We start from the raw sequence: 16,292 nt of genomic DNA, 5'->3' as shown, positions 1-16,292 counted from the left end.
GAGATATAACCGGAAGTACACTGCCACACTCTCTTCAGCACCGGTGCTTCAGATGCAGGTAAATCGAATGAGCCAAATGCGAAATTAACGAGGCACGCCCTGTAGGCCTTCAAGGCCCGACGTAGACCTGTCACTTTCCACTTTTTACCTTGCTCAAACACGGCTTCCCTCGCAGTTTAGGAGAAGGGCGCGCTAAGAGGATTTACTTACCTGCAGAAAGCCGAGGTTGTAGGGCGGCCTTTAAGTTGCCGGTGGCTACAGCTCATCTAACATGAGCGACTATTGCCAGGGACAGCAATTAAAGGGGTCGTGAGACGATATCGGGTTCGAATGTTCATGACTTCCCAGAGGCGTACTGGTCCTAGTCTCGCCCCTAGTATACTCGCACGGACTGCCACTGATTCGGAAGCTTCTTTGTCACGGGGTAAAATAGCGAGGATAAAAGGAGACAATTTCTTTCAATCTTGCCGTCGCAAAGCTTGATGTCGTAACAGTGGGACCGAAACTACCCACCTGACGACGGTCGAGCGCGGCTAATGGATTGGGCACGAAAACTTCGTGAGCACTCGACATTGACTTGCAACAATGAATGCCCAGGCGCACACTCGGGTAAAGGCTCGTGTCCAACCACTGCGGTGATGGGAATAGCCATAGCCTCCTCTATACTCACAAAGCCTGGCACTTGGATGACGGAGCCATAGAGTACCCGGTCGCAGATTTGGAGCGCGAGGATCTGGTAGAACAGAGCGTTTCTCGGGGAGTCTGGTATGCAGCGGACAGTTTTGGTTTTGCAGCGGCGAGGACCCAAAACATAGTTTTCCAACCCGACAAGAAAAGTAGCGGTAGCCAGAGAAACGCGAGAAGCACGAGCGGACATTCCATCACTCGGGACAAGTGTGATTCCGCGTCTTGCCGCAGTGGGGCGCCCGTTACAAGACCCTTGTCTGCCGCTCTACCTTTCCACTCTCGGCGGCCGCGTCTCGTGACGATCTGCCAGGCTTTGTCAGTATAGAGGAGGCTATGGAATAGCCCAACTTTAACAATGCCTGGAGCTCAGTACGCGCTTTCTACTTTGCAGACCCCAGCGCGTGGCTATGATTAACGTTGGCGGCATAGGATAGACACCAGGTCAGCTGGCCGTTTGTTCGGACTCCGAGTTGAGGGGATGAACGATGCTCATATTTATCGAATTTAATTTCCGACTGCCGTTGCTTGGACAGAAAACACAATAAGGAAAGCTTATTTCGTTATTATCGTTAGGGAATGATTCTGAATAGCATTTAGAAAAAGCAGACAAAATCGTTTCATGACCTCTTTAACGGCTTATGATATTCACGCTTCTTGGTTCGTTCTTCGGCATTCTTATCAGATAATGCGGGAACCTCATTAGCTACGAAATGATAATATGAGACTCGCGGGACTCGTCACGCCCTGCAACTTCTTAGACTTACTAGAGTTATGCGCATTTTTGGTATCTCGTAAACAACACGCTTTTATAGATTTGTATGCCTATATTTCATTACAAATTCTACTTTTGAAAGGGAAAAAAAAAGAACGCCTCGTGGCGTTTTTATTTTCACCAATTAAGTTCAGTGACAAAGTAAAAACAAAAAAATAAAAGAACCAGGATGTAATTTTAATAATTTCGGTTATATAGAAACAGTAAGTAAATTGAACGCCAAGATGTCATCCTTTTGTGTGTTTTATACTATATATAATTATATAGTATAAAAATCAATTAGACCCACAAATATACAAATTAAATCTATCTTTCCGCTTCATTAAAAAAAGTGAAAGCCGTTTACAAATCCCTGTAACGGCGAATTGGAGCGCAGCTCTTGAGGAGGAGTAGGGAAGGGTACTGAGGGGGGTCACGTCACCTGCGGGTAGTCACGTGACCCCGGGGGGTCACGTGATCTCGGGTGGGGGGGGGGGGGTCACGTGACCTCGGGGGGGGGGGGGGGGGGGTCACGTGATCTCGGGTGGGGGGGGGGGGTCACGTGACCTCGGGTGGGGGGGAATCACGTGACCTCGGGGGGGGGGGGTCACGTGACCTCGGGGGGGGGGGTCACGCGACCCCCCCCCCCCCCCCGGTTACGCCGACGCCGACGCCGACGCCGCTCAGGCTGGAAACGGGCCCCTAAGAGCTGCGCTCTAAAACTCAGGATCCCCGCTTTATTCCTGTGAGCAAACTACGTGCATATTAGCACCTCAATAATAATGGCCTGGTGCTCTCAAGTAGGTGACACCCGGTCATCGGTTTCGCCGTCGCTAGTTCCTTTCCAGTCGTTGAGCGAATAGAAACCTTGAGGTAACAAAGCGAGCATAAAGTAACGTATTTGAGAACACCCCCGATATCGCTTCCACAATGTGTTTCCGGAATAGCTGAAAGGTTCATTTCGGAAAAGCCGAGGACATGAGAAGAACCGATGACGAAATGTGGGAAAGGGAGGTAAAAAAGATGTCGAAGAAAGCGGACACAAGCGGACGAAGTCGCAGCGCGCGAACCTGCAGGGTCTCCTTCAACAACGCGGCTAGTGCTTCGCAGCACCGGTTACGTGGGCCACGAAAAATCGCAGGCGAATGTAGTGCTGCTGCACCGCCGTGACCAGGCGAACCTGAGCTCTTGGCCGCAGGAGCTGCGCTGTAAGCAGTGGTGCACTCAATACGAACGTGACACTTGTATCCACACGAACAAGCTTTTTTTCCGCAGAGACGATTAAATGTCATTAAGTTTAGAGCTCATATGTGCCGCGTCACGGGTATCTGCTATTCCCCCGAGACCGCGGATGGCCGCGGAGGATCTGTGAACGGTTCACGGGATATCCGCAGGATCGACTTGTTTCAAGTAAGGATTTCGGTCGCATGAATTAAGCTGCGGGCAGCCTGTCGTTTTAGAGCGTAACTCTTAGGCGCCCGTCTCCGGCTTGAGCGGTGTTTGCGTAACCGCGCGGTGCATTCTGGGAGATGTCCCATAATGCACCGCGAGGGACCTTCCTAATGTCAGTCGTGACGTCACGTGTGACGTCACGAGGGTCCCGCGCAGTGCATTTAGCATTATGGGACATTTCTTATAATGCAACGCGCGGGGAGGAAGGGGAGAAGGGGGAGGACGAGGGGAGGGGAGGACGGAGGAGGGGGAGGAAGAGAAGAGAGAAGAGGGGAGGAGAAGAGGAGGGGAGGGGCTTGAAGGATGAGGGGAGGAGGAGGTGAAGGAGGAGCAGGAGGGAGGAGCAGGAGAAAGAGGAGGGACGAGGGGAGGAGGTGTGTACCCTCCCCTCAGTACGCTTCCCTCCTCCTCCTCAGGAGCTGCGCTCTAACTGGGCGTACAGGGTGTTGTAAACGACTTTTATTTTTATTTTCTTAGTTTCGTTCAGAGAGTACGTGAAAGTCATAAACACCTGCCGGAACATAAAACTCTGCCCACTCAACTACATGGGACTCGGCCTCGTAAATGCTGACAGGTATTTCCTAAAACGCCATTGCTTCTCGCAGATTTTCGTCCTTGCTGAGCAATGACACTCGTTTTTCTTCGGAGATAAATATATAACGTGAAACAAACAAAACAACCTTACTGCATCCCAAGCTACCACCGCAACGAACGTCTATGAATTTTCACGGCGTTTTGGATTCTAATTATCTGTTCAAAAACTGATTTTCAGATCCATCGACGCAATGAATTCAGGACTAAGGGTTCTCAACCTGTCAATGCGTCGCATTGCTTCTTCCTCCAGAATGATAACAACCACTGCGAAACTGCAATGCCCAAAGTACGTGTTTTTTTGTTTTTTTTTTTAACGCAATTGTATTTACAAGTTTATTAACTATGAAATTGTGTGCCACCGTCCGTCGCGGCTTGATGGCCCAACCACTTATTGGTTGTTTGAAAGTCGGGGGAGGAGGATAGAATATGTGGCAAGAAAAAGTGGGCCGTGACGGACATCTGAAATGCACGTTAAGCTTGATAAACCAACGCTCCCTCGCCACATTTAGCGGACTGTAATCACGTGACGTCATCAGCGAAAGGACTTTCATGTGACGTCAGTAGCATGATGTTGTTACTTGACTCCTACCAGGCGTCGTTGAGTGAAGTTACTGATGCCAAAGGTCTATTGCACGCACTGTTCACACGAGCGGCACACGTATGACGGTCAATATATCATGATATGACGTAAAGACTGGTCGGGGGTTCTTCGTGTTTTCTCGCTTTTAGTTACATCTCCGAGGAGAACGAACCTGATATTCAGATTCACGAGATAAAAATACTCTAGAATTCACAACTAACTCTTTTTTTTTTCAAGAACCTCTCTATCTTCCCTTTATTCACGCTTTGGAGGCAAATGAGTGTCAATATCAGAGTCGCGTAGAATAGGCTAGAATTCACACCAAACTAATTTTCGATGACGTCACCTTTTTTTTATATATTTCTGGGTTTTTTGCGCGAACTTACCCTTTAAAAATAAAGGAATGACCTTACACGCCGATGTAAAACGTGGAATTGAGACACATTCTAGGTGGCTGACGCCATTCATCTCCGTCAATTAGTGGGCCTCGTCGGCCGCATTTACCTATTGAAAATTTCCGAGAATCAAACTCTTGAGAAAAATAACGGCAAGCTCTGAAAACTTGGCATCAAGTTTGGAGAGCAATACTCTTTTTACCATTACGATGGATCGCAGCGGATGTTACGAGCCATCGGAGACAGTCCAATGTCGTGTAAGTGTCACGTGATCTTGGAGGGAGGTGCAGTCTGGTACGAGAAGCATAGTTACCTGCTAGTTCACAGAGCTGGATTGGTTCGAATGGCTCCTAGCGTTCGCTGTGTTCGGTCGTAAGGTGAAACGAAGTATAGTGCTTCATTTGGACGGAGAGTCAGCGTTCGGCAGAACGTAGCCTATCTTCACAAAAAGCAAAATTGTAAAAAAAAGAAAATGTTTTTGGCTCGGGGGAAATTTTGTAGTTATACAAACTGACCTGCACACTCATGTTCTAAGACGATTGAAATATCTTTACAATTGAACGCACTCTTCAAATATTCTAGGTTGTACCATTTAAAACTACTAACTTATTTTTTCTTTCTTGTTAGCGTGCTCAAGGCTGGATATGGAGGCGATATCAATGGGCCACTGTCTTCACCATCTGACTTAAAAGCAATATCATATGCACGAGTCAAGAAGACACCGCTCGCCAAAGGCCCGGGGGGAGGCTTTAGGTCACTCGAAGAGACATCATGCAAGGAGGTAAAGATAGTAGTGACACCTTTATAACAGACAGCTTAATAGGTATGGTATCTGATCTGTTTTTATAGAGAAGTGAGCAGCAACGATAGAAGTAGAACGAGAAGTATTTTACCATCCCCAAGTACTATTCCAAGAACATTTGATTCCCGTAGATTTAGAGTTAAGACTTATATTTGTTTTGAGTGGAAAAAATAAACAGTGCATATATAAATAATTAAGCCAACATGTTACGACAATAAGTTGTTTAAAAAAGAAACACGAGCTTCAAATGTATATATAGACCAACACGCGACTCTGACGTCACGCCTCTGCGGTGGCGCTGCTGTCGGCATAGCGCATGCGCAGTTGCTTCGCCTCACGCGAATCCGGTTTCTGCGCACGCGCAGTGCCCACACCTGGTGTGGGCAATCGCGGGCTTGTTTGTAAACAGCGTGTCGGTCTATATATATATATATATATAAATACACTTTTCCCTATAACATAAGCCGCAGAATCATGAGAATAAAAAAGAGTCCTTTTATATATATATGAATATATATATAGGTAAAGTAGGGTAAATATAAAAACAATGGGCCGGGAAAAGTTAATAAGTCAAAGATGCGTACTGTCGGAGTTACTAATTCGAAGTTTATTACGACGTTTTGAGCGGGGTGCGCTCTTCATCAGGTAGCAAGGTGCAGAGCCCGCGAATGTTTATATACCCCTAAGAAGAAATTAGAGGGAGTAAAGTGCTGTAGGAAATGGAAACAGCGTTGACGAAAGAGATAGTTCACACAGAAAGGAAAGGGCACCAAAATTTGCAAATGCATAAAAAAAAATGGTTGGCAGAAAGAGATTATTCAAGCTCGCGAACGCAAAAAAAAAAAAAAAAAAAACGAGAAAAAAAAAAACGCGGTTGGTGGAGAGATTATCTACTCTCGCACAAAAAAAAAAGTGTTTGAAAGTTTCGGGTTGGGAAGGGGTGGCTCGTCTTCAAACCAGAAATAGGATACATGCGTCCACCGACGCGCCCACATCCCGAGACATTCCTTTGTGCTAGAAAATCGAAGTTTGAGGTGAATTAAGACTTTGGGGGATTTTTCCTTGAATAAGGAGTGGTAAGATGTGACAGCATATGCCTGCCTGAGATTAACCGCGTGACGACCGACGCGCGGTTAATCTCAGGAAGGCATAGAGTGTCACATCCTACCACTCCTTATTCAAGGAATAATCCCCCAAAGAGTTAATCCACCTCAAACTTCGATCTTCTAGCACAAAGGAATGTCTCGGGATGTGGGCGCGTCGGCGGTCACATGTATTTTTTTTTCTGGTTTGAAGACGAGACACGCCTTCCACCCCAAAAACTTTCAAACACTTTTTTTTTTTTGTGCGAGAGTAAATAATCTTTCCACCAACCGTTTTTTTTTTGTTTTTTTTTGCGCGCGAGAGTGAATAATTGTTTTCTGCCAACGGTCTTTTTTATGCATTTGTAAATTTTGGTGTCCTTTCCTTTCTATGTGAACTATCTGTTTTGTCCAACGCTGTTTCCACTTCCTACTGCACTTTGCTCCCTCTACTTTCTTCTTAGGGTATATAAATATTCGCGGGCTGCACACTTACTACATGATAAAGAGCGGTCCCCGCTCGAAACGTGGTAATAAACTTCGCATTAGTAACTCCGACAGTACGCATCTTTCACTTATATATATATATATATATATATATATATATATATATATATATATATATATATATATATATATATATATATATATATATATATATATATTAATGGGTGGTTTTATTTCAAATCGGGAGGGCGAAAAGGTTATAATTCCTTATTTCGGCCAAAAAAAAAAAAAAAAAATGTTTCGGGGGCATTTTTAAAATGAAGGAGTGCTTCACTGTTCCCCAGATTTTTTTGTTCTCGAGTTAGGAAGTGTAGAAGCCAGAGTGGCAGAAACTAGAATCTTTGCCTGCTGTCGCAGGTCGCATGTTCGACACCCTCTGCTGGCGCTGGTTTTTCTCCCTCCACTCTTCTACCTTTTTCCCCACATTTAGTACGTACCATAAAGCTTGATGTATTCAAATATTTTTAGGAATTTTATTGTTTTCTTAAGCAAAAGTCAACCTCGTCACTTAGGTCGATTTTCGGTGAACTTTGACAAGCCCTTACTTTGTCTGTACTTAAGGTAAATTTTCGTTCTTCAGCTCTACAGAAAGCCCAAAGCAAGCCCATTTTAGATAGAATAATACGATTATGATCTGTTAAGTAGCCGCTCCTCTACCTTCAGGTAAATGTTGTAAAAAATAACAAATGTTGAAAGTTTGAAGTCCATCTAAAAAAAAAAAAAATGGAAATTTTTATTGTTTTATTTTTTTGTATAATACTCGACTACAAGAAAAAATAATCTAAAATTGTAATATTTTGATGGTATGTCCTCTGTTTGAGCCGCAATCGCGTGACATCTGTGCTCATTTGACGAAGATAGAGCAAACTTACTGGCCTTTTCCGCTTCTACGATTTCGAAAATAAGTTTTTATTTTGTTTACGTTTTCAAAAAAGGAACACAAAGAAGGCGAACTTGTGATGTTCATTGTAATTTAAAACTTGAAATACGAGAGAAACCACATAAGCATACTACAAAACAATGAGTAACAAGTATATACATATCAAAAGTGAAAGAAACATGTAAACAAATCTCAATAATAATAATAATAATAATAATAATAATAATAATAATAATAATCGTTTATTTCTTTAGTGCCCCAGAAAAATCGTGTGGTTTTGAAGTGGTGGCACATACAGACACAAAAAAAGACTCAATAAGAGATTGTTCCAGGCATGGTACAGCAGCATGTCAAGATCATGGTTCAAAGTAAACGAGGGTGGCTACTCATTACCGAGTCTATATAACGATTGAACGATACGTTCTAACACCGTTCAAATCTTGCACATAAATCTTCGGAGTTCTGCTATACTCACATCTTGCTGATCGCCGACCGTTGACTGCACGGTTCGTGCACCTCAGTAATCCAGAAACACGCGCGCAGAACAAGTAAAAAATATCAAAATATCGATGGCACACTTTTCGAAGTCAGTGCATTTTTTTACTACTTCGACGTAACTGTGAGCTGTATATCAGTTTTCACACTGTGTAGGAGCCACGCAGTCTACAGTTGAAGTTTTACACATGCCGGCACGCACTCACTGATGACCTTATAAATTTCGGGGCAGAAAGTGGTACCGTTAATGCCTTGACACGTGCATGCAGCTACTATGTGCTTTTGCAAATCTATTCCAAGGCAACTTTCATGGTACCTTCCTCTAGTGTTTTCCTCCACACGTGTGAGGATCGGATGCCCCTTGGTGGGTTTACCTTCTCCCGCTATTTTTTCTTGGGCTCCCGAAAACTCGTGAGCTTTTCTTTGGCAATTGAGAGTAGTACAATCCCTTTGACTTTCGGTCAGAGTGCCTCAACGAATCTTTGGGCGTTCGTTATAGAGTACAATTCTGTAGTTGTCAAGTCATACATGAATGCCTGGTGCTGGAGCGCGCAACCCACTCCATCACACGAGCTTTTCCCGTGCCCTGATGCAGAGAATATCCACTTTGCGACGACATTCCTTTTCTTGAATTCGTGCACCTGGTGCCTGTGTTTGAAGTGGCTTGTAGCACCGTCTGAAATATAAACGAGTTGCGTGAAAATAGGCAATACTTCTTCTAGCCGCCCTTCGACGACATTGGGCTCAAAGAACGCATGGGACGAATCATGGACGATGTCGGCGCTCACTACGCCGAAGCTTCACGTTATCTCTTCGATCATATCCCCGCAGTTAAAGATAGAAACCATCTTGCTCTTCCAGGGACGTCCTTGCACCGCGCGCTGGATCACGACACTTCACTTTTCGGCAAAATCGAAGTACAAAATGAAGGCATGTTGACTTCACATGCACTTTCTCGAGCCATATGGCTTTTCGCTGGGTGCGTCTGATGAACTGGGGAAGGCATTTTTTTTTTGTCCATGCTTTTGAAACTCGTTAAAAAATGCCAGAAGATTTGTGTACAAAATTTGAATTGTGTCAGAATTTATCATTCAATCGTAATAGGCTGTATAATGCCTAGCCACCCTCGTTTACTTTGAACCATTCTATACAGAAACAATTTTTGACATCTTGCGAGGCCTTTTGAATTGTACATACTTGTAACTCGTCGTTTTGTAGTGTGCTTGTGTGGTTTCTCTCTTATTTCAAGATTTAAATTACAATGAGTATCACGATTTTGCCTTCTTTACGTACTTTTTGAAAACGTAAACATAAATAAAAGCATATTTTCGAAATCGTAGAGCCGTACAATGCCAGTAAGTTTGCTGTATTTTAGCAAAATGAGCACACATTTCACGCGATTGCGGCTCAACAAAGGGACATCAATCAAAATACTACACTTCTAGATTAGGTTTTCTTACTGTCGAGTATTGTATTAAAAATAATTAAAAAATTGAAATTTTACAAATATGGTGTTTTTGAGGAAATCTACCTCAAACTTTCAACATTTGTAATTTTTTACATCGTTTACGTGAAGGCACCGGAGCGGCTAGTCGACAGATCATAATGGTATTATTATATATACAATGGGCTTGCTGTGGGCTTGCTTTGGGCTATCTATAGAGCTAAAGAAAGAAAATTTACCTTAGGTATAGACAAAGTAAGGACCTGTCAAATCTGACCAAAACTCCACCTGAGTGACGAGTTTGACATTTTGTTTAGAAAATTATAAAATTTCTAAAAACATTTGAACATATCAAAGTATCTGCATAGTACCTATTAAATGAGGAAAAAAAGTTAAAATGGTGGAGTAAAAAAAGCAGCCCCCTCAGAGGGTGTCAAACACGCGACCTGCGCCGGCAGGCAAGAATACTAGTTCCTGCCACTCAAGCTTCTACGCTTCGTAACTCGAAAACCAAAAATCTGGGAAACATGCGGTTTGCGCCCCTCTTCATCTGAGAAATGCCTCAAAAACATATCCTTTTTTTCGTCAAAATTAAAAATTAGACCGATTGAGATGAAATCATCCACATGCATAATGTGCGTGTGTGTCTATGTTCACCTTTAGCTTGATTTCAAAGGTCCAGTAAAATTTCTACTGACACTTAAAAAAACCACAAACCATTTTAAACATTATATTGTTAATGGGACACTTTTTCCAACGCATGAATAAAATCACTCCAGCAAAAAACAAATAATTCATCCAAGCCGTTGCCCATTTCTCTCTTTTTTATCTTCAATATGCGAAAACTGCGGCACGATTTGTGCCCTCGATATGGGATTGCCATCACTAAGATTGTTGAAAAGAGTATTTGATTGAAATTAAAATTTAAATGCCCCAGTTTTGGTATTTACTGTAAGTACTTTTATGATGATGCTGAAGGTAGCCTAGACGACAGGCAGGCGAGGCGAGGTGCTTGTGCGCGCCTGGAGCGAGATGCTCGTGCGCGCCACTGCCTCGTCGTTGACTTCACCTTCCTAACAGTATTCATAGTAAATACAAGTTATAGAATATAAAATTTATACAAGTTTCAGTTTAAGAAGGAAGTACAAATACTAAAAGTATGCTAAACGTTCCCTTTAAAATACCGTCCGTCACGTAACGCATTACACATATTTTGAGCATCTAGGTTTATGCAGGTATGTGTAAGAGTAGTGCGCATGCTCAAAACGAGCTCACATTAATAGGCTGATAAGATGAGCAATATCGATGGTGTGAAACGCCCGTTGCAGAATAATTGTGGCAGCTCGCCATCAGCACGTGCTCAGCAGTCGCGCACACAGTTATCGCCGCCAGTGAATACTCCCTATCCGCCCTTTTTTGTTTGGCAACCAAATCGGTGGAGCCATCTATTGAGTAGCCCCTGTACACTTCCGATTCACGTATATTTGTAATTTTGTATTTACCAAATTATTTTATAAGAATGAATTAAGTCTGACAGTACTATAAGTGACCATATCCAGAAGCTAGCGTGTAAATTTGATTTCTCAAGTTAAGAACCGGATGTGGTTTGGGGCAGAGCCGCAGACGTGAGCCCGTTACTCCGAAAAAGTAAATAATTGCAATTACAATTACTTCTTCTAAAAAGTAAGAGATTACCATCACATATTACTTCCCGTAAAATTAATTGAATAATGACTTCGTTACTTTACTAGATTACTTTTACATTTCTCCAAGGATACAAGCAGAATGCATGTAATATCTACTGCGTGCTTGAGGTGAAATTTTGAGCCCCATCAAAAATAAAGCAGAGTCAGCACTATCTACCTAGTATTTTAGGTTAATAATCTTAGAAGGGAGAATCTATAATATTTTAAAGGACTTAGGTGTTTGAAATAATTGAATCTTGCCCTGTCCAACCTTGACAGAAGTAAATCCCATGAACACACGACGAAGGAACTTGTAGAGTGGAGGTACGCACACCATTCGAATTAATCCGAGTTTGGCATCGACTAACTTCGAAACACGATTCTTCTGAAGATGTGGTTTTCCTAGTTTTGCTGCATATTGCCTAAATATGGGCTGGCTTAACCATCAAAGCCAAGTGGCTGTGAGATTACGATGCCGTACTTCTGTTTCGGTACATTTCGAAGACTCAACCCAGCTTGATTAAGGTTGTTATCCGTTTGAATTACCAACTTGATATTCTTTCTTGATCACCAAACTTATCAGAGTCAACGATATATTACTGCAAAATCTTTTAGCGGAACTAATTTTGCCGTTTAGAAATTACTAAGAAAAAGCAAAACAATTTTCGGTGAACTGTAGGCCTCTATATCTTTCACGCGTTCACAGCCGTCTGACGCTGCCTCAACTCAAGTGTCCTAGTGAGCCACAGTTTCTTCTCAGAAACATCGGGCTGTTTGCGTTCCCTAAACTTTCGGTCTTAGCTTCAGCAGGCACAATCCGCTGACAAAAACCTAGAATTCTCGTTTTTAAGAATATGAATTCAGTTTCGAGGTTTCAAGCTCTTTTGTGTGTGCTCCCCAGCAGGCTTATCATTTGTTGTCGAAAGATACTTTTCAAACTGACAGCAGAGTTGGCTCCATTGTTTTTTCTCTTCGAATGAACTGCTGCCATAACACTTCTCATGTCTCTGCCTTACGCATCCGCTAGTACGGCGTCAAGTGACGGAAGCCGCATAACTGGTTGGTCAAGCCGGTATTTAGCTTTTACAGGGCTGTCCTGGATGAACAGGAGCGAGGTCTCATCAGAGCTTTTCCTGTTTGCGGGTTGGGCGTGTGTAAGCAAATACATCGACAAGCGAAGGACGGTGTTGTGTGATAACGACAAGATCAAGATTAAAAACAGCTACAATTATCTGTCCTAGCTCCTTCTAGCCTGGTGCCCTCCCATTTAGCGGAAAATTTAGCAAAAAGTGTCCCGCTAAGTTTAGCGGGAAAATTAAAATGGTGTTGAGGTCACGTGACGTCAATTTCCCCGCAAAATATAGCGGGGGAGTTTAACCCGCTAATTTTAGTGGGAATCTTTTCCGTTAAATTTAGCGCGAAAATGTCCCCGCTATATTTAACAGAGAAATTTTTTCTGCTAAAAGTAGCGGAAGAATTTTTCCACTAAATCTAGAGCGGGAATTTTTCCGCTAAATTTGAAAATTTCCTGGCTAAATATAGCTCGAAATTTTCCAGCAAATTCCCCTCCAAGTTTAGCGGAAACATTCCCCTGTTAATTTTATCGGAAAAAATTTCTCGCTAAATTTAGGGAAAAAATCACTAAACCCAGTGGGAAAATTTCTCCTAATGCCACGCGTGGTTGCGCCGACGCCGCTTAACCCGGAAACAGCGCCTAAAAGCTGCGCTCTAAAAAAAATAAAACACGTTGATTTTTCGGGGGAGTCGAGTTCAGGAGTGGTGGGGAAGAAACGAGAAGGGGAGATGGGGGGGGGGGGGGGGGGGGGTTGGAGGGCGCTGCTATATGCACCACGGTCACAGTGTCCATGGTCCTACTCCTCAAGAACCACACGCGGCGGTTTTGTGGGCTGTTAGCTTTCTGATGCCCTGTGAGCTTGAAGCAGACCGTTCGTTTTTCTAGAAGTCGGAGTTGTTGCCTTCATATAGACAGTCGAGTTCTCCCAGGCCGACTGACCGTACGAACGAGTCCAGAGGGAGTCCGGGCTGTTGTGCTTTCCGTGAATTAATTCCCTTTCCCTCGCCAAAGCTCTTCGCTAGCGAACTCCCGTCTTGTGCTACCATGCTTAAAGCGCGAAGGCCATTGCATCGCCCCGCCTCCACTCTATATCTGCCCTTGACATGACGTAAAAATTGTTAGGAATAATTTCAGTAATTCGTTACTAAAAAAGTATGGAACTACATTACAAATTACACTTTTAAGTAACTGATCAATTAATAAATTGCAAGAAAAGTAATTATTACAAGTAATCCCGTTACCTGTAAAGGATTACTCCTAAACCTGGAACTTGCGGGTTATCCCGTTACTTGAAACAGATTACTTCCAAGCCTTGAACCTGGGGGCTATTTGCAGACTGGCGCCCCCACGTTTAAACTCACGCGAGAAAGAGCGAATGGCTCTGCGCTAATGACATTACCGGTCATCAACACAGCGTCATATCCAGTGGCTTAATTGCGTGCGGTCACAAAAACTGTTGAGATTTGTGTAGACATATTTGTGATAATCATTGTGTTTTATAAAATGTAATGTTTTTGTTTGTACGAAAATGTATGTCAGCTCCCAAGCCCTAAGAATAAAACATACTGGGACAGAAAATAAATGCACTTATTGGGCGACTGACTGTGGTATAGATACAGTTTTTGACACCATAGGTGTGTCTGAGAACGATACATGAGCCGTACGGTTTGCATGCTTGGCCATAAAGGGCCACATTTATATTTGAATCAATGTATTACCTCTGTAATGTCGGTTTTTGTCTTCATTTATTTTATTCTAGATTTATTTAAGATGTGACAAAAATGAATAACATATTGACGCGTTCTTTTCTTTACAGCCAGGAACTAAGCGTTTCGGTTGACTCACATATGGGGTCCTGATCTTTTGTGTTCAACAGTACCATCTGTCAAGCACTCTAACAATTATTTTGGAAAGAAGGACGTTCCGGTGTTTTGGTTTGTGGGAGTAAAAAATAAAGGAGTCCTTTTTTGTCCTAGTTCGTTTTTCAATTCATAAAATGAAGTATCTCATTATTGCGTAACTTTCAGCTGATTCGTTTCAGAGATGCGAATGTTTCTTTCTTTTAAAGTTGTGGTGCATATCAATATGTGATGATTAAAAAAAAAACAAGTTGCAGGTATGCCTTGGTTCTAGCACCTGTTTGGCGAGGCAGCATCGTTTAGGTATCTTGCTTCAAAGTAAGGGTCTATACTTTGTCCATCAAGAGTGTGGCTGGTATTTGGTCAGCCGGAAAGCAATAAACGCAGTGAGTTAATTGGCTTCAATTGATCCGTTAATATTTATTGTTCATTAAAAATTAAAAATAATGATCTAATTTTAATAAAAATATTTCATCGCAGAATGGATCACAAAACACGCCGATACACGCTTCGTCAGGGGAGAAGTCATTTTGTCGTACTTTGAGTACCACGTGTATCTTGAAGGAGCAAGCGCTTATCTCCTTGCACATCTTGGATATTGTTGGCCAGACGTTGAACAGAAACGGAAATGTTTTATCTCAGTCTAAGGCTCTCAGTATATTGGCTGTTTATTCAAAACCGACGCTTAACTTAGTATAAAAGAAGTGAGAACATTGTGGAACGGATTTGGTGTTACGCTGCATTTCCAGGAAAACAAATAAATATAAAAATACGTCGTAGAATCCCCTTCAGTGCGCTTTTAAGAATGTGCTCCTTATCTAAGATCAAAACACTAAAAGTTTGGTGGTAGAAATAAATAATGTTTATTAAAATTTTGTGAACTGAATTATGAAAATCTTGGTTTAAACTACAAATTGTACATTGAAATACAATCTACGAGATTAAAGTCACCGCGCTTTAAATACAGTTCCTGCTGGAAGAATTAAAAAATATGTCACATTAAAATGCAATGGCTCTCTACAGTATTCATGTTTATTCAAGAAGAAAATATTTAACGCAATGATTTGTTGTAAATTATTTTGTGCTTCTTATGACTTTCTGTCCCTTAAAACCTTTATATTGATTAGTTACAAAAGTGGCCTTTATGAAGATTACTTGCCAAACAGGCAGTTAGAGCAAATACTTGATCACGAATGCGTAAGCAGGACAAAAAAAAAGAATACAATTTGAGACAAGCTACTAGAAGCTTTGACAGGGTAAACGCACTTTGTCGATAAAATTACTACTACCGTCACTCGGATTTGAATTTGGTGATTATATAAAAATTATTCGCTGCATCTAATGCATTTCCGAAACATTATACCCGCATTTTCATCTCTACTCTATTTTCTAGTTATTCATTTATGATGAGACTACTTGAAAAAAGTCAGTACGATTAATCGTTCCTTATCCCCGAATCAGGAGGTGTAACCATTGCAAGACACTTTTTATGTAGTTTCAAAACAAGAAATCGTAATCGAACCAGTGTAATATTTGATTCAAAAAGGTAAAAAGAATTGTAAAAATAGGTGGATATGTAATTGAAAACTAATAAACGCAAAACGCACTCCAGCAAGCCTGCCCTCAAGTAAGACAATTAAACCAAAAGGTGTTATCGAAACAATCGCAAGTGAAACTTTTAAACAATAAGAGAAAAAACGAATATAGTTATATCCACAGCGAAACATTAATAAAATACGTGTTATAATTACGTTAAAGACACAATTAAATATTTAAAATGGTGTTGATACCTAACTTCAACTGACTTTTAAATGACATATATCTAAAGACAACATTCAAACTTCCCATGTTTAAACTCGAAAGCAGGCGTTATTCGTAAGACATGTAAGCGACTTTACAGTACGCATACGTTGACGTTAAAAAAAAAATTAATGATACAAATGTATTCAGGAAGAGTCTTGGAAGGAACTGAGGTATGACAAAACGAACATAAAATTGTGCACT

At 42.0% G+C, this 16,292-nt stretch overlaps 1 protein-coding gene across 1 annotated transcript; it reads left to right on the top strand.

Moving 5' to 3' along the window:
- The first annotated feature begins 3,668 nt into the window (after positions 1–3,668).
- Positions 3,669–14,368, top strand: LOC121047743. The gene is made up of 3 exons (XM_042286197.1): positions 3,669–3,770; positions 5,087–5,240; positions 14,246–14,368. The coding sequence occupies exons 1-3, from the start codon at positions 3,676–3,678 to the stop codon at positions 14,267–14,269; spliced, it is 273 nt and encodes a 90-aa protein (XP_042142131.1). The 5' UTR covers positions 3,669–3,675; the 3' UTR covers positions 14,270–14,368.
- The last annotated feature ends 1,924 nt before the right edge of the window (positions 14,369–16,292 follow it).

The sequence above is a fragment of the Ixodes scapularis genome, unplaced genomic scaffold, assembly GCF_016920785.2.
Source record: "Ixodes scapularis isolate PalLabHiFi unplaced genomic scaffold, ASM1692078v2 PGA_scaffold0__279_contigs__length_252992795, whole genome shotgun sequence".
In the NCBI taxonomy this organism is placed as follows: domain Eukaryota; kingdom Metazoa; phylum Arthropoda; class Arachnida; order Ixodida; family Ixodidae; genus Ixodes; species Ixodes scapularis.
Note: the sequence above shows the minus strand (reverse complement) of the source record. Positions and strands in the feature narration are given on the sequence as shown.

Coding starts and splice junctions, on each gene's coding strand:
- LOC121047743 (XM_042286197.1), top strand. CDS start 3,676: ATGAATTCAGGACTAAGGGTTCTCAACCTGTCAATGCGTCGCATTGCT. Junction 3,771..5,086: donor GCGAAACTGCAATGCCCAAA/GTACGTGTTTTT, acceptor CTTTCTTGTTAG/CGTGCTCAAGGCTGGATATG. Junction 5,241..14,245: donor AAGAGACATCATGCAAGGAG/GTAAAGATAGTA, acceptor TTTTCTTTACAG/CCAGGAACTAAGCGTTTCGG.